General features: G+C 55.0%; 1 protein-coding gene across 21 annotated transcripts in view; it reads right to left on the bottom strand.

Annotated features, from left to right (window-relative positions):
* Window positions 1-6,185: 6,185 nt before the first annotated feature.
* Window positions 6,186-17,888, bottom strand: part of RBM10 (RNA binding motif protein 10) — a 28,303-nt gene continuing 16,600 nt past the window's right edge. For 4 of the 21 annotated variants that reach the window (XM_070066978.2, XM_070066981.2, XM_008272538.5 and 1 more), the window contains 19 exons: window positions 15,766-15,839; window positions 14,231-14,317; window positions 12,251-12,311; window positions 11,913-12,089; window positions 11,364-11,521; window positions 11,090-11,187; window positions 10,915-11,002; window positions 9,969-10,155; window positions 9,725-9,867; window positions 9,513-9,630; window positions 9,339-9,430; window positions 9,076-9,240; window positions 7,846-7,995; window positions 7,688-7,753; window positions 7,422-7,610; window positions 7,259-7,333; window positions 6,827-6,933; window positions 6,622-6,751; window positions 6,186-6,525 (listed from right to left, as the gene is read on the bottom strand). In XM_070066978.2, coding sequence (XP_069923079.1) covers window positions 6,400-6,525; window positions 6,622-6,751; window positions 6,827-6,933; window positions 7,259-7,333; window positions 7,422-7,610; window positions 7,688-7,753; window positions 7,846-7,995; window positions 9,076-9,240; window positions 9,339-9,430; window positions 9,513-9,630; window positions 9,725-9,867; window positions 9,969-10,155; window positions 10,915-11,002; window positions 11,090-11,187; window positions 11,364-11,521; window positions 11,913-12,089; window positions 12,251-12,311; window positions 14,231-14,317; window positions 15,766-15,839 — 2,291 coding nt within the window. In that variant the 3' untranslated portion in view covers window positions 6,186-6,399. Of the gene's footprint in view, window positions 6,526-6,621; window positions 6,752-6,826; window positions 6,934-7,258; window positions 7,334-7,421; window positions 7,611-7,687; window positions 7,754-7,845; window positions 7,996-9,075; window positions 9,241-9,338; window positions 9,431-9,512; window positions 9,631-9,724; window positions 9,868-9,968; window positions 10,156-10,914; window positions 11,003-11,089; window positions 11,188-11,360; window positions 11,522-11,912; window positions 12,090-12,250; window positions 12,312-14,230; window positions 14,318-15,765; window positions 15,840-17,888 lie in introns of all 21 variants that reach the window. The other 17 variants (XM_008272539.5, XM_070066980.2, XM_002719883.6 and 14 more) reach the window with 6 other exon arrangements.

The following is a 17,888-nucleotide window of genomic DNA, read 5'->3' as shown; positions in this document are numbered from 1 at the left end:
TGAGGCGATGGGAAGAGGGAATGGAACGTAGAGGTGCCCCCAGATGGAAAGACACACCCATCCTGCAGATGGAAAGGTTGAGGCTTAGGTGACCAACGAAGTTTGTTCATGTGACATTTATGGCTGTGGGCCAGGTGCTGGCTCGTCTTCCTTGCCGTTATGCAGCGGACATTCCAGCGTGAGAGATAGACTATAAACGTATCAAATAAGTAAAAATTATGGTCCCACATTTAAGTATATTATAATGATATCTATGGCTATATGACATAAATTATATGTGATAAAGCATACATATAACGACTACATCCTATATAACATGATAGGTGCAAGGTGTCCAGCGCGTAACAAATCTTCCCAGGCAGACGCACCCGGGCGAGGTTCCAAGGCCCCAACAGAGCAACAGAGCGGGGGGCGGGGAAGTCGCACGTCAGAGATTGGGAGAGCTCCTTTTATAGATTCAGGGCATACGGGTTAAAGGTTGAGGCGGGTCTGATCCTCATTGGTTGACCTTTAGGCACCCGCAGGGACCTTGACAAGGACTTTTCTTCCCCGCAGGTACAGGCAGGGACTTCTCCATTCCCGGAAGTATAGGCCTTCCTCCTTGCAGATCCCAAAGCTACCGATAGGTACTGTTGATGGTGAATAATTTACATATTTGTGTATAATAAATGTCACTAAATATCGAAATGTGTTTATTGTATGAGTATATAAAGTTGTATATAGTTGTGCATCACTTAACAATGGGGATCCGTCATTTTTAACATTATGTATGTATATATGTATTTGAAAGGCAGAATAATTGAGAGAGAGGCAGAGACACAAGGAGTGATCCACCTGGTTCATTCTCCAAACGCCTGCCCCTGGGACTCCATCCGGGTCTCCCACTTGGGTGGAGACCCAAGCACGTGGGCCATCAGCTGCTGCCTTCCCAGGCGCATCAGCAGGGAGCTGGATCAGAAGCCAAGCAGCCTGGCTGCAAACCAGCACTTGGATATGGGATGTAGCCGCACAGTGCCCACAATATACCTATCACGTGTTCCTGTGCTGAATTGTATCATGATGAGTAATTGTAATGCAATGGTAGGATTTTTCTATCTAAGCAGGGACATCTGGCTGAACCTGGGGTTGGTATGCCCACATGTTATATGGGAGCGCCTGGAGAATGGAGTTTAGGGGGAAAAGTGGATGCCAGAAACCCAGCAGAAAGGCTCCTGCAAGATTCCAGGAAGTGATGATGGAGGTTCAGATCAAGGTGATGAAAGTAGTTAAGGAGGGATTGAATTCTGGGTTGGTTCTGAAGATAAAGATGCCAGGGTTTGCCGAGGGCAGACCAGGGTGTAGAAAAGAGGAGTCCTGGCTGACCCCCAGGTTCCCAGCCTGAGCAGCTGGAAGAATGGGGTAGCCATGAACTGGCATGGAAAATACTCCATTGGGAGCAGGTGTGGAACAAAAGCAGGAGTTGGGTGTTGATGCTGTTACATTCAAGGTGCTTCTTAGACATCCCCAAGTAGAGAGGGAACAGTTGGAGAGCAGGTCTGACATTCGGGGGCTGTAAGGGAGGTCTGCCCTGGAGACAAGGATTTGGGGAACATGAGAAGTGACCACTGAAGCCATTCATGTGGCTGAGTTCTCTGAAGAATGGATTGTCGCCAAATGAGAGTCACTGAGACAGGATTTGGACTTTCACAGGGCAAGGGAAGGGCATTCCAGTTGGAGAGAACAATTTGGACAAAAAGTGTGGCAGTAGGAAAGTGGGCCAGAAAGAGAGAGAGGACGGGTGAGGGGTTGCACCATTCATCATTGCCCCAGTGCTATATGAAAGCGCCTGTTTGTCCACAGCTTCTCAGAGGGGCTGGGTGTTTAGGAACTCTTTCTACATTAACCCCCCCCCTTTTTTTAAAGATTCATTTATTTTTTATTTGAAAGGAAGGCGGGGGGAGAGAAAGAGAGACAGAGAGGTCTTCCATCCACTGGTTCACGCCCCAAAAGGTCGCAACAACCGGAGCTGGGCCTATCCAAAGCCAGGAGCCAGGAGATTCCTCCAGGTTTCCCACGTGGGTGCAGGGCCCAAGCACTTGGGCCATCTTCCAGTGCTTTCCCAGACTGTTTGCAGGGAGCTGGATTGGAAGTGGAGCAGCCTGGACTCGAACCTGTGCTCATATGCGATGCCAGGGCTGCAGGCAGAGGCTTAACCTATTACACCACAATGCCGACCCCATCTGTTAATTTTATAATTCCATCTCTAACATTTTTTTTTTTGACAGGCAGAGTGGACAGTGAGAGAGAGACAGAGAGAGAAAGGTCTTCTTTTGCCGTTGGTTCACCCTCCAATGGCCGCCGCGGCTGGCGTGCTGTGGCCAGCGCACCGCACTGATCCGATGGCAGGAGCCAGGTACTTATCCTGGTCTCCCATGGGGTGCAGGGCCCAAGCACTTGGGCCATCCTCCACTGCACTCCCTGGCCACAGCAGAGAGCTGGCCTGGAAGAGGGGCAACCGGGACAGAATCCGGTGCCCCGACCGGGACTAGAACCTGGTGTGCTGGTGCTGCAAGGCGGAGGATTAGCCTACTGAGCCGCGGTGCTGGCCTCATCACTAACATTTTATTAAACATTGTTACATCTATAAGTGAAACAACTTGAAATTTTTGTAAGTTTCAAGTAATTTATTTTTTAACTTAGAAACATTTTATTTAAGGTATACAAACTTCATGCATTTCATATATACAAATTTAGCAACAGAGCGATTCTTCCCTCCCTACCTTCCCTCTCCCACACACTCCCACCTTTCTTCCTCCTCCCTCTCTTATTCCCTTCTTTTTTTTTTTTTTTTACAAAGATCTATTTTCTAAGATTAATCCTACACTAAGAGTTCAACAAATAATATGAAGAAAAAAAGAAAAACCACTGTTCCTCAATGGTCAAGACAAGGGCTGGGCCAAGCCAAAGTCAGAAGCCAGGAACTCCATCCGGTTCCCCCACCTGGGTGGCAGCGGCCCAAGTATTTGGGCCATATTCCACTTTTTTTCCAGTTGTACTAGCAGGGAGCTGGATTGGAAGTGGAGCACTGGAGATTCGAACTGGAGCCCATATGGGATGTTGGCATTGCAGGTGGTGGCTTAACCCACTGCACCACAAAACTGGCTCTCTTTTCATTTTTAAAAATTCTGTTTTAGGGTAGGAATTTGGGTCAGTGGTAAAAAATGCCACTTGGGATGCCTGTATCCCATATCGTAGTGCCTGTGTATGAGTTCTGGCTCTGCTCCCAGTTCCAGCTTCCTGCTAATGCACACTCTGGGTGACAGCAGGTGATGGAGTTCCTGCCACAATCTTGGGAGACCTGGATTGCAATCCCAGCTCTTGACTCCTGGCTCCTTTCCTGGACCAGCCCCAGCCAACCAGCAGATGGGAGTGCTCTTTCAAAAAAAGGATGGCCATGTCCAAAATCGGAGCACCTGGGTTCAGTACCCAACACTGCAGCTCCTGACTCCAGCTTCCAGCTATGTAGACCCTGGGAGACAGCAGTGATGGCTCAAACCATCTTGGCTCCTGACACACATGTGGGAGGCCTGGATTGAGTTCTGGGCTCCTGGCTTCAGCCCTTCCCCAACCCAGGCCAGGCTGTTGCAGGCATTTGAGGAGTGAATCAGTGGGTGGGAGCTTTTTGTCTGTCTTTCTACCTCTCAAATTAAAAAACAGCACCGTTAGTTTCTTTAACTGATTGGTTTTGCCAGGCATCTTCCCTCTACTGCAAAGATTCTGCTTTTAATTTTATTGATCTGTCATATTTTACTCCTTAGTTCATCAGTGCTTTTCTCTTCATTGAACTGGCCCTCTATATTTATGGGTTCTGCATCCTGTGGATTCAACCAACCATGGATTGAAAATATTCAGAAAAAAAACCCTGCATCTGTACTGAACATGTACAGATTTTTTCTTGTCATTATTCCCTAAGCAATAGTGTGTAACACATATTTACAAAGCATTTACAATGTATTAAGCATTGTAAGTAACCTTGAGATGATTCAAAATATAGAGAATGGGGCTGGTGCTGTGGCACTGAGCTAAGCTGGCATCCCATATCTGAGCACTGGTTCGAGACCCGGCTGCTCCACTTCCAATCCAGCTCTCTGCTGTGGCCTGGGAAAGCAGTAGAAAATGGCCCAAGTGTTGGGCCCCTGCTACCCATGTAGGAGACCCAGATGAAACTCCTGGCTCCTGGCTTTGGCCTGGTTCAGCCCTGGCTATTGTGGCCATCTGGGGAGCAAATGGAAGATCTAACTCTTTCACCAAAAATGAATAAATAAATAAATAAATAAAATAAGTCTTAAAAAAATGAGCAGCATGGATGAATCTCACAAACATAGTGAATAAAAGAAACCAGGCATAAAAGAGTATAAAATGGCATAGTATGTGCGTGGAACCTACACGTGCATCTACTGTATGACTGTATGTATATGAAGTTCTACATCAAGCAGAACAGTGGTCAGAGACGGGTTGAAACTGGGTTGGTGTTATCTACTGGGAAGGGTTGCAAGGCAGTTTTCTGGAATGATGAAAGGATTCTTGATGGAGTGCTGATCAAATGGGTTCTTAGGTAAAAAAAAAATTCAACAAGCTGTATAATTAAAATCTGTTTTTCATCAAATGTATAACAAGTTAGGAAAAGATCACCAAAGCAATTCTCAAGTAAGAAGGAAGAAAACAGAATTGTCCCTCATATCTGAAGGGTATTGGTTCCAGGGCCCCCACAAATACCAAGAGCTGCAAGATGCTCAAGTCACACCCACCCCCCACAAGTCTTTTGATTGACACCTTCACATTGATTTTGGGTAAGTGCCTGGGAGTGGAATTTCTGGGTCACGAGGTGAGTGTGTGTAGAACTTCATAGAAAACAGGCAGTTCTCCGGTGGCTGTACCATTGTCTACCACTGCCAGTGAGGTATGAAGGTTGTTACAAGACTGAGAGTGGAATGTGGGGGCGTCTTGGCTTAAAGGCACACTCATCCTGAGACTCAGGCTCAGGCTGCCTCTTTTTCTATTTCCTCTCCCCTCCCCTCACTGGGCAGCACTTCCATATCCGATCAGCACCATCCCACCCCTAGGGCCCCCCTACTTTCTAGCCCCACCCCTCACAACTGACACAGGGTCAAGTCACAATGTATAATGGGGGAGGGACTGCTCCTCTGGTACCACCTCTTTCCCACCCTCATCTCATAAGCCTGTGTATGTGCCTGGGGGTGGGTTCCTGGACCCAATTCACAGCCCAGCCTGCTAAGGTCTGGCAGAAGGCAGCCACTGCACATGTTGGAGAATTAGGATGCAGAGCAGAGGGCGCGGGGTGCTGTGGCAATCTCTTCAGAGGATGGGGACCTAGTGGATTTGAATGGTTCCCCCAAAGGTATTCCTGGGACCTGGGATTTGCAGGCTGGGCCTCCTCAATCTACCCCTCCAGTCAGCATGTCCCTGGGGCCTGACTGCTTGTTTTCTTTATGGAAGTGCTAAGGGCACTGTCCCCAGATCCAGAGATGGCAAAATACAGTTTAGTCTGGGGATCATAGGCCAAGTATAATCTGGGGACAGCAAGTGAGGACAGGGGGTGGAAGAGGGGGTACCCAGTACTGGTTCTGACCTAGGGGGACTTCAAACCTGGTGGTGCTGGACTTCCTGGTAGAGCATGACCTGCTGGACCCTGATGAGAGAGAGGGGCCATGCCTAAGATCTTGTGGGTTGGGGGACAGGCCAGAACCCCATTCTGTAGCAGCCAGCATGTGCCAGATACTGAATGCTATCATGGCCACTGATGTTGGCCTGTCAAATATCTCACTTTTTTTTCTTTTTATTTATTTAAAAGTCAGAGCCCAAGAGAGACAAAACTTCCACCCACTTGCTTACTTCCCAGATGCCTGCAATGGCTGGGGCTGGGGCTGAGCCAGAAGCCCAGAACTCCATCGCAGTCTCTCTCGTGGGTGGCAGGGACCCAAGTACTTGGGTCATCATCCGCTGCCTCCCAGGGTGCGCCTCAGCAGGAAGCTGAACAGAAAGCAGAGGCGGGACTTCATCTCACGTGCTCAGGTATGGAAGGCAGCATCCCAAATGGCGGCTTAAGCCACTGCACCACAATGCCCTTCCTGTCCATCTACGTCTGTGTCCCTGGTTCTAGGGCATGAGAAAGAAGAGCCGCAAGATGCAGACTTTTCAAGTTTTATTACAAAAAGAACATGACCCCAGCCCAATTTTCCAACAAAAGTCACCAACTCCAACTTTGATTTGGTCAGGGCTGCTCTGGCGGAGGAGCAGGCTGGTAGATGGGAGCAGGATCTCCCTCTAACCACCCACACATCATCATCCCCTGCCCCAGGATGGAAACGCAATAATGTAAGAAGATGTTCTTGCAGCTGCTCACTGGGCCTCGTTGAAGCGGGTCACCATTGTCTTGTGCAGTGTCTCCTTGTAGGACTCGGTGGAGGTGACCCCATAGGAGCTGCCCCGGGCACCCAGGCCGGAGCCCCGCACCCGTGTTTGGGCCTGTGTGAGGGAAGAAGGGAGGCAGGTTCTGTCAGGCTGGCTGAGGGATGCAGCGGGGGACCCTGGGGGACAGGGCTGGGAGCACTGGAGACTCACCTCAATGGGTGTTACGATGCCCTGCTTCTTACGGCCCAGGCCGCTGCCCTCTTTCCAGCCCATGGCCTGGAGCATGCGACTGCCGATGTTGTCACTGCCCAGCCCATCCCGAGTGGGCTGCTCAAAGTCCCTGCAGGGGACAGTGTGCAGTGTGAGCGGCTGGCCTGCAAGCCGCGGGCCCCCTTGCCCAGCCCCACACACTCACACGGAGGCTGCCGCTATGCCGCCGTACTTCCTCCTCTTGGGCTCGGGGGGCTCGGGGATGCCGTACTTCTCTCTGCGTTCAGCGGCACGGTCCCGGTACTTCATTTGCTGCAAGTGTGTGTGCGTTTGTGTGTGTGCATGCTGGGGAGCTGGCCGCTGCTTTTGGGAGACCTGGGCAGGGGTTGCTGGGGTGGGGTGGGGGTGGGGGGCCTCACGGGGAGCTCCATCTGGCTCGCAGGTCCTAAGGGTCAGGACAGCGCGGGTCCAAGTGGCAGGTTGGGGGAGGGCGAGCTGGGTGGGAAAGAAGCCTTGCAGGGACAAGGGCGTGAGATGGCTGATGGCAGTCAAGGCATCACACCTGGCTAAAGAACTTGAGGGGATGGAGACTCGGAAGGATGGAGGAGGCGGGGCCCAGGAGTGGGTCGCAACTCACCTCCATGTCGTTCTTCTCTAGCGCTTCCAGCTCGTTTTCCGACAAATGGGCTCGCCGATGAATCTCAAGGTTTTGCTGCAGAGAGGATGGGACACGGAGTGAGGCGGCTGGACTGGGCTGGGCACCGGGCTCCAGATGCCCCCCCAACCCTCCCCTTGGTCACCTTGTGGAGCCCCGAGAGCTGCTGGTGCCGGATGAGTGCTTCCTTGCTGGGGAACTGGCGCCGGCAGAGCAGACAGGCCAGCTTCTGCCAGTCTGTGAGCTTCTCCTCGCGCTCAGGGCCCCCGCGTTCCTGCTCCTCCTCACTGTCACTCTCCCCGCTGTAGGCTGCCACTAGCCCCCGCGGTGGGCTCTGCAGAGGGTGAGGGTGGGCAGTCAGGCCTGGCCAAAGAACAAACTCCCTTGCCCCTCTGGGCCCAGGGCACTCACTGGGCGGTCGTCGCTGGCCAATTTCGGGAGATCCATGCTTGTGTGCTGTCTCTCGGCCAGTGCTCCCTGAAGTGGAGGGAGAGATATCGAGGGACTCCACAGAGGCCCTGGAGGAAAGGCGGGATTGCAGGGTGGGGTGTGGGGAAGCCACAACACACCTTCTTCTCCAGGATGGCATAGCCAGCATCCGCAGTGGCTGACTCCCGCCTTTCGTCATCTCGCAGAGAGCTGATAGGCTGGAAGCTGTTTTTGAAGTTTTCTTTTTGTTTGTTGAGACTGCGGGCCCAGCGTTCCATATCCTTGGCAATCTGGGCATGAAGGTAGGGGTGAGGCTCCCAGGAACCCTCAGGCTGCTGGGGCCACCAATGGCACCCACGGACCCACAACCCTTGCAGCAGCCCGGCTGCTTCCTACCCTGGGGCCCAGCTACCCAGCATGCCTCCCTGGTCTGAACCACTGCAACAGGCTGCCCGTGGCTCTGAGCTCCACACTCTCATCAACTACTTGCCCTCCCCCTAAAATAACTTCCTCTTAACCCTTCCTCGGTTCCCCCCTCACACCCAGAGCAAACTCAAAATTGTGACCAGGGCCAGAGAAGCACTTGGCTCCCTGGCCCCTACCAATTTCATCTCTGAATACCCCCAACTGCGTGCCCCCCACCCCACCCCGGTTTGCAATGGCAAGGTGATAGAAACAGTTTGGGTAGAGTGGCAGGCCCAGCACACAACAGGAGTCTGGGGCAGAGTAAGCAACAGGTGGGAGACGCTGGGGGTGCTGAGTTCCCACTGCCCTGCCATCAGTCACCACTGCTCCGTCAAGCCCTTTTCTGTGTGTGCTCCTATGTCCCGACAGGCACCCACACTGTCCCGTTTGCTGTTCCATGTTAGCACAAGACTGTCCATTTACGCACGTGATGCAATGCTGTATTCCACGTTGCCCCCTGTGCTCACCGCCATGTTTAGAAGCCGCCAGGTCGGTGAGGCAGCACTTAGCATCATGCTGCACCCCACTGTCAGACCATTTGCTCAGACGCAGAGCCTCCCTCCCGCTGCCCACTACGAAACACAGCAAGGCCTTTCTTCCAGGGCCTGTGGAAAGTCCTCGGCAGGACGCACTCCTATACACACACACCCCCGCAAGAGTGGTGCGAGGCTTCCCACAGGGGCAGAGGAAAGCTGCCAGGGCTCATTGAGATAGTGCGAGCCACCTCCCGGGGGTGGGCCGCCCTGCCACGCACTGAACAGGCCAAGAGCAGAGCTGGCCTAGTGACTACTCCTGCCCAGTCACCAGCCCACCACCCTCTGCGACAGCAGGCCAGAGGTGAAAGAACGTGGTCGTCAGAAGACACCTGCCAGCTAGCTGGTGCCTGCCAGTCGCCCGATGTTCACCTGCTGCGCTGTCTTGGTCTTGTGCTTCTCCTTCTTCTCTTTGCCTTCCTTTGAGGGAGCCCCTGTCTCCTTATGCCCGTCAGCCGACTGCTCCAGGGCAGGAACGTAGGTCCGCCTCTCCCCATCCCAGTACAGGTACTGCTGGCTCTGAGCATTGTAGTAATACTGTGGGGGGCAGAGGGGGCATGAGGGAAGACCGACCAGGAGACCTGCAGGGAGAGCTGCGCAGTCTCACCCCAGCCCTCCCCAGTCTGCTCCATCACCTGGGAGTTGGGGTCATAGTACAGGCCCGTCTGAGGGTCATAGTAGTAGCCAGATGTCTCGTCATACTGGTAGGTGGAAACGTCAGGCACAGCTGGTGGGGGAGAGGGGGTTATCACGCTCTTCCCTGGTGTGTCGAGAACTCTCCACCCCGCCCATAGGCTGTGGCTACTCACGGTACTGGCTGTAGGACTCCTGGGCAGTGGGGCTGGTGGCCGGCGGCAGGGCAGAGCTGGGATGGGTAGGGCTCTGGAGCTCCGATTTGAGCACAGCAGGTGACATGATGGTGTATGACTGGTCAGGGGGCCAGACAGGGGGACAGGGCTCAGGGTCTGCCAATGCCACCCTTTCCCAGTTGCCTCCCTGGGATCCCCTGGAGCCCACTTACCTGGCTGTTGGCAGCAGCACCCTGGCCACTGCTGGCATCGGCTGCTGCCTGTTGGTAGAGGCCAGGGGTCGCACCAGCCTGGGCACGGGAGAAAGCCTGCAGTGACATGGAGTCTGCTCCAGGTTCCAGGGACGCCTCAGGACCTGGAAATGCACAGGGAAGGAGGATGCCTGTGAAGGCTGGGGCCCAGACCCCCTGCCTGCTGGCCCCCACCATGAGCTCAGGAAGAGATGCTGGGGCTTACCTGCTCCAGCTGGGTCCCCTTTGGTTCCAGTGATGCCAGGGCCCTTGGTGCCCTTGAGATAGCCATGGGCATAGAGGGAGGACTCTGTGCCCTGGCTGCTGCCATAGCCCTCATCCTGTTGGTAGTAGCTGTAGTCGACCGGTGGTTCCTCAGGGGTGGCCCAGGCACCCTCCCCACCCTGGGAGGCCTGAGGGGCAGGTGGGAGGGGCTCATTAGAATAGGAAGGGGCGCAGGAGGTGGGGGTGGGGAGCCTGCTAGAAGCCGGCTGTCCCATACATAGGGCTAGTGTTTCTACTTGACAGTAAAACATGCAGCCTTAAGATAACTGGCCGCAAGAGAACAGAGCAGTACCAAAAACAAGACTGCAAAAAAAAAAAAAAAAAAAAAAAAAAAAAAAAAAAAATCCACGCACACCCAGGTGCTTCCAGTGCTGGTACTGGTATGTGCGGTACAAGTGTCGGGTGTTAGACTAAGGAAGCCACCATCCTCCTTTATTCTCTTTCTCCCAATTTTTCTCAATCACTTATAAATTCCTCTTTATTCAGCAACATTGATATATACATACATACATATATATATAACCTCAATATGGAGTATGCAATACATTGCATGAATCCAGAATAATATAAATGAATATATATACATACATACGTACATACATATACACACATGAAAAGCCCCACCCAATAGAACACAGCAGCAGCCAGGGCCCTGCTCGAAGTGACAGCCCAGGAGGTGACTGGGAAGCAGCTGTGGTGAGGACAGGGAACGTATGAGGGGTGGGGTCTAGAGAGCCGAGAGCAAGGTAGAGAGGGGCCCACACCAGCCAGTGTGAAAGCATTCTGCATCCATGGACAGCAAGTCAGCCCTTCCGTTTGAGCAGAGGGCACAGGAAAGTTGAGAAAGCCCAGGTGCCAGGATGCTGAGGGGTGAGGGGTCTGAGTACCTGTGAGATGGCCCACTGGGCCGCAGCAATGGCAGTGCTGGCCACAGAGGCAGCATTGATGCGACTGCCTTCGTTGGAGGCCATGTCCCTGGGAAGGACAGTGGAGACTGGGAGTAAGATGGGAGGCTCCACGCAAGTTGGGATAAGCTGGGCAGGACGTGGGTGGGGTCCTGACCTCTTAGAACCCTTGGCAAATTCAACATTGATGGTCTTGCCGTCGATGGTGAGTGGTGGATGCAGGGCCTGCAGGATCTGCAGCAGCTGAGCAGCCTCCTGTGCGGGTGGAGGGGAGGCAGGGACAGAAGGGTCAGGCCCGGGGAGGCCCCCGGCTCCATTGCCCCATTTCCAGGCTTGGGACCGCGGTGGGAGGCAGGGGAAGGATCCCTCCTCCCCACCCCCGGGGGCCGGGACCCTGGCTGCCCGGCCCCCCCCTGTGCCGCCCTCACCACGATGGTGGAGAGCTGGATAAAGGCAAAGCCTCGGTTCAGTTGGGTTTGCTTGTCCTTGATGACGCGCACGTTGGAGGAAGACAGCACCGCGTAGGGTGCCAGGGCCCCCAGGATGGAGTCCATAGTGCTGTGTGGATTCAGGTTACGCAAAATGATGGCTGTGGGAAGGGGGTTCAGCATTAGAGGGCACCCCTGGCAGCCTGCTTCAGCCCCTCTTTGGTGGCTCCCCACTGTGCCTTGTTCCCTGGCCTCCAGCCCTGTGCACCTGCTGCTTCCCCTAGGGGACACATTGACCAGCAGTCCAGGTACCAGCTTGATCCAAGTTCATCTACCAAGAAATCTTCCCAACACTTCTGGCCACCATTCTGCCCCCTCCCCAACTTGCTACCGCTTTGCTCATCCAATGTCACAGGCCTATCACTCCACCAGGTGACAACCCAGCGACTCTTGTGAGGATCACGTTCTGCTCACTACCATTTCTCTGGTCTTGATGGGCTCAGCCCAGAGACCCTGGGGCACAGAGAAAGAAGGGAAGAATAACTGACTCACTGTCATTGGCGTTCTCGGAGCTTGGCTCAGAGCCTTGGGACAGGGCTTGGGAGGCCAGCACTCCCTGGGCCTGGTAGGGCTGCGGCAGGGGGAGCAGGCCCTGGCTCAGCTCTCGTCCACCCAGGGGTAGCGTCTGCTGATCCAGCCTTGTGCCGAGGGGCAGCTTCTGCTCTGCCTCTGTCGAGGAATGGGGGGGAGGTAGGACACGGGCTGTTGACAAATGGGGAGGCTCCTTGGCTCCCCTTCCTCCCCAAACCAACCCTCGATCGATCCCTGGCCCCTTAGTCTCTACTCACCCCAAGTCCTGGGGGGGGAGGGGAGAGGTATGTGGGCCTCACCTGACTTGGGCACGCCACATTTGAAGCACTTCTCACGGCGTTTGAAGTTCTGGACACCACACTGTGAGGCATAGGCCAGGCCGTCAGAGGAGGCAGGGCTTTGCACTGCACCCTCCAAACTTGAATCCAGAGATTCCCCCAAGGAACCCAGCAACATCCCAGGAAGGTCCTATAGTTAGGGGTGCCAGGAGCCTCCTGGCACACGCTCAGGCCTGTGAATCTTCCCTTTACACATCTCAAAGTTGTCCTCAGTGCCAGTCCCAGCTCAGGAATCATCAGCTCCCCGACTGGTTACAACTGTTGCCTCCTCGGGGCTACTGCTCAGTCCCTTCGGTAGGTTCCTGCTGCTGCAACATGCTTCTCTATTCAGAAACCTTCAACGTTTCACACCTCTTGTCAGACCCTAACTCCTCCTCTATCTCCAGGGCCGCACTGGCTCCTGCTACTGCTGAGAAACTTTCCTTGGCTATTTCGGCCTCCGGAGGCTTCCCGGCTTCCACCACATTCTAAATCTGTTCCAGCATCAGGTACCCAGCACTGCTTCTGTGCCAGGCCTTGCCGCACATGGACAGGGCAGGGCCTCTCCCTCATGACCAAGGAGCACAGAGGGGCAGGTCAGTCATCACAGACTGCCACCCAGGGTGGGCTGGGGAGGTGCTCAGGAGGAGACTAAGCCAAGAGAGGGGTACAGGCTGCTCACCTGGGGACAGTCAGGAAGGGCTGCACAGAAGCAGGCATGTCTGATCTGGGGTGCCCATAAGTTTTAGTTTGGCTGGGAAGGGATACCCAACAGAGGAAACAATGGATTTCCCATAGCTGATGTAGGAGGGGAAGGGAGGGCTGGGGAGGGAAGACACGGCTAAGTCATGGAGGATCTTCAGCTTCAAATTGAAGTTGAGGGTTTTGAGCAAGAGAAGGAGTGGCGTGGCTGGAGCTGGTTTCCAGGAGCGGGGCAGGAGAGTGGGTATGGCACGGGAGGAAAGGGGAAATTTCCATCGCTTGATGCAATGGGCCCTGGTGCCCAACGGGATGGGAGGGATAAAGGAGAGGAAGGCGTCAAGGAGATCGCTCTGGTTCAAGGAACATCTGGAAACACAGGAGGGATGGCGCTGAGCGCCTGCCCTCTGATAGGCCTGCAACAACAATAGATGCCACGCCCCCAACTAGGCACAGCACTTCTTGAGAAGAGGGCAGGAGTCGCAACAGCTCTCCATCTTCCTACTGGGCCTCAGACGGACAGACAGCTGTGGAATCCCAAAGCTGGCTCTAGGGTGGACCTGCCGCCACTGTGGCACCCAGGGGCCTTGGCATCAGGAGCGAGTCACAGCTAAAGGCTGACCCGGGTCCCACTTGGCCGAGCCCAGCTTCCTCTTAGGGGAGAGGGAAGTGACTACAAAACCTACATGTTCTACCCTCCAGTCTCATCAAGCTCGAGTCACTAGGCAGGGGCTCTCAGAACACTCCGTGCTTTTCTATCACGATAACAGTTAATGCTCAGCCTGTTTGCTCTGGGTCAGCTTGTGTTGTCCAACTGTTATCCTCTCACCAACGTGGCTGAACCCTCCCAATAGCCTTTTGGGAGAGCTATCATCAGTATGTGCATGTTACACTTGGGGAAAATGAGGCACACAGCGGCTAAGCACTGTGACCAGAATCAAGGCATAGCAGGGCTAGTCGAATTTCAGCCAGCTTTGACTCCAAAGCCAACGTTCTACACCACGTCATGCCTATACTGTTGCTAATTAGTCACTTACGTAAATATGTCTTTATAAAGCTACTGGGACCCCAGGCAGGGTTATGCATTTGGCAGGCAGAGCCTGGCACTGAGTATAGGCTCAGTCTGCAGGCTAGGAGCCGGGGCCAGGACTGGAGCACCAGCACTCCACACCCCCACCTCCTCATGGGCCCCAGACGATGGGTACTGCTGCTTCTGTCGGAGCTGCGTCTAATCCTGGCCACGGCTGCCCGCCACCCCTGTACCTTATTACACAGCCAGTCCTCATTGATCTTGGGCTTGGGGTCACTGTAGTGCATGGACACCTTCTGGCCCAGGATGTTGAGGGAGTGCTGCGGGAAAAAGCAGAGTGCGGTGAGGCCCGGGCAGCAGTGCCCCACGCACCGTTTCAGCACAGGAGAAGAGAGTGAGCGAGCCCTTCAGCTGGATGGATGAGGGACAGGGAACGGAGGGAGGTCGGAGAACGGACGGAGGGAAGAAGGAAGGGAGGGAGGGAGGGAAGGAGGGAGGGAAGGCGCCACAGCTCTCGGGCGCAGCTGCTTGCTGCTCTTCCGGGCACACGCACGCACACACGTGAGCACACACCATCAGGCACACGGTGCTTGGCTGACCGACGCCTGCCGGACGGTGGGGAGAAACCCCCACTCGGCCCTGACACTGCCAGGCCACACCCAGGGCCAGCACTACACAGGCTACACTCGGGGATGAGGGCAGCTGGGGAGGGGAGGGAGTGGAGGGTGTGGGGGGAGAGAGAAAGAAAAAGAGAGAGAGAAAGAGAGCAAGCGCACGCGCGCGCTAGTGCTGGAGAAGGGGAGAAAGAAAGAGCCATATTGAACAGACGGAAGTTCCCGCCATGAGGCCGCCTGCCCGTGGATGGCTGGGTCCTGGGCCCATCGCACTAGCCTATCTGCTCCACAGAGCCGGCCCCAGGGTTGCCTCTGCCGGGACCCCCACCCCACACTTCACCACAGCTGGTCCTTCCTCCCCTGACGCTTTTCTTCCGTGCCCTACACCAGGGATCTGGGCTGGCTGGGGTGGGTGGCCACGGCAGATCCTTGGGTCTCAGGAGGTCCCAAAGCTGCAGGGCCGGGATCCCGTGCCAGGCTGGGGGAGTGGGCTCCCTCCACAGTTGACTGCACATGGCTCTTCACGGAGAAGATGGAGCTGCCCGAGGTGGTGCCTCCTATGGATGGGGAGGTGCAGTGGGAAAGGTAGGGCCGAGCGAAGTGAGTCCAGGATGTCAACGCGAACTACATCACACTTGACTGGAACTTTAGATCAACAGAGCAGCGCTGTCCCCTTGCATGGAAATCAAAGGGCCAAGTCCACATGCCAGGAAAGACTGACAAAACGGGTCTTGCTGGTTATGGTGCCAACAGCTAAGTTCCCCAGTGGCAGCACTCTCAGTGGTCCTGAGAACGCAGTGAAATTCTGGCTTTGGCTAACCTGAGTGGAGCGGTCCCCCTGGGACCCACCCCACTCCCTGAGGAGTGGGAAGCTAAGGGAAGGAACCCCCCTCCCCCAGCAGCTCTTTCTCTGAAAGCTAGTGCCTGGTGGTAGGAAGGGGCCAGTGGTGAGTGGGCTCTGGATGGGAAGCCCAGTGGGTAGCGAGAGACGGGAAGAGGAGATAGTGAGGGTCAGGAAGGGGGAAAGAGAGGGTGGGGGGATGGGACACAGGGCCGGAGGGCAGGGAACTGTGTCCATAAGAATCAGGCGATGGGGAGCGCTCGATTACAAAGTAGTATTTGTTTGGGGGGGGGTTCAAGTGCGGCAAAGCAACCTGATTGGCTTCCATCCATCGTGTAGCGTCCTGCAAGTGACTAAACTCGACGAAGGCGAAGCCCCGGCTCTGACCTGGAGACAGCATTCAGATACAGACGCAGTGGGTTAGTCAACAGCTTTGGACACACGGCGTTCCCGGGGGTGGGACCCGAGGGGAGAGGACCGGGGCAGAGAGGGAAGGGGGAAGAGGAGAAAAGAAGGAAGAGAAGGAAGCACTCAAGAGAAAAGGGCCAGGAGGCAAGGGAAGCAAAGCCGATGGACAGGAGGGGCAGGAAAGAGGGAAGTGAGGAGGGAGGAAATCAGAGTAGGAGAAGCTGGACAGGGGAGAGACACAAACATCAACTAGGAACAGAGACAGAGAGACTGGGCTTGGGCAGACCAGCCCACCCAGCCAGAGTGACAGAGGAGAGAGTCAGCTAGCTGCGAGGGAGCAGAGATCTATCTCCAAAAAAGGAAGGTGGGTGGGGCTGCTGGCTCCACAGGAGGTAGAGGAAAGAACTCACAAAGCCAGGGCAACTAGGAGGGGTTCTGGAACAGGTGGTTAATCAAAAGAGCAAAAGAGAAGCCCGGCCAGGCTGCGCTGGGAGGTTAGGAGGGGGAGATGAGTAGGAGGTTAGAGACAAAAATCTCATCTCAGCCCTACCACTGTGCAGCGGAGGGAGGCCTTGCTATGGAGCCAGCTTAGGGCCATTTTGGGAAGACTACAGCCACAAACAGTCCAGGTCCTTCTAGATCAGGGCTGGGGAATCTCTGGTCCGTGGGCCACATAAATTCCATGGCATCATTTGGTCTGGCCCTGCCCAGGCAACCACTGAAGAGACTTGAAATCCAATATATCTCTATAGCAGGCTAATTGTTTATAGGGCCCATGAATTATTTCATAATTATCCACATGGCCCTTGGCAGAAAACAGGTTCCCCACCCCTGTCCTAGACAGAGAACAGCAGTGGGATTGGCCAGTGGGACCTTAGAGACAAGAATTAGTAGAGCCTGGGGGAAAAGTGCTCAGGGCCATTGAGAGGGATGCACGCGGGATGCTTCCTTGGTGGGCTGAGACCCAGAATCTGTCATTGTGTGTGGTCTAGCTGGGGTGGCACAGCAAGACCTACATGCAGCCAACAGAGACGCCAAGCCTGGCCAGTGTTAGGGAAAGGATTCAGGGCTTAAGGCCTTGGGAAAGCATCTCCTTTATATGCAGATACTCGGGCAGCGCTTGGGTGTGGCGGGGTTTTTGGTGGAGCATGCTTGATCTCAAGAATAAACATTAGGATGCACAGGACAGTGCAATGGGATAATGAGGGGGGGGGGAGGGAGGAAGAAGAAGAAAAAGAAGGAGGAGGAGGAGGAGGAGGAGGAGGAGGAGAGGAGAGAGGAGAGGAGAGAGGAGAGGAGAGAGAGGGAGAGAGGGAGAGAGGGAGAGAGGGAGAGAGGGAGAGAGGAGAGGGAGGGAGGAGAGGAGGGAGGAGGGAAGAGGCAGGTGGGTGGGAGGGGTGTAGGGAGCCAGAGCAAGAGAGTGAGAGAGAGAGAGAGAGAGGAGAGGAGAGGAGAGGAGAGGAGAGAGAAAAGAGGGAGAAGGGAGGGGAGGGAGAGGGAGAGAGAGAGACTGACTGGAGAGACTGACTGACTATATAGAGATTGGGGGAAGGAAGCGGGGAGGTATGGAAGTATGGGGAAGAAAGAGACTGAGAGATGGAAAAAAGAAGCCCAGGCAGAGTGAGGCCCCACTGTGCCTGCCTTGGGGAGCCTGGGCAGAGGTCCTGCAGAGACAACTCCCCCCCACCCCACTAATTTCAGGCCAGCTCCAAGCAGCCTGCAAGAGGGAGGGAGGGAACGGGAGGCCAGGAAGTCCTGGCTGTTCCTTGGGATGTGCCCTTAAGACAAGAGCCAGCCCCTGCCTCCCCTCTTGGGACACATAGGTGGGGCTGTGTCAGACCTACTTTCTGGTCAGAGGCGGTTATCAGAAAAACACTGGGGGAGAGCAAGGGCGGGGGTGGGGGCAAGGAAGGAGAGGGCAGGGAGTATATTGGGGAGGTTGACCATCTCAAGAGACTCAGAATCCCAAAGAGGAGGTTCCCCAGAGCCTGGCCCTGGCCCTGGCCCCGGGGAGCACTCAGCTCAGCT

The sequence above is a fragment of the Oryctolagus cuniculus genome, chromosome X, assembly GCF_051225735.1.
Source record: "Oryctolagus cuniculus isolate XC-2025 breed Fujian yellow rabbit chromosome X, ASM5122573v1, whole genome shotgun sequence".
Classification (NCBI taxonomy): Eukaryota; Metazoa; Chordata; class Mammalia; order Lagomorpha; family Leporidae; genus Oryctolagus; species Oryctolagus cuniculus.
The sequence above is the reverse complement of the archived record's forward strand: the minus strand, read 5'-3'. Positions and strand labels throughout refer to the sequence as shown.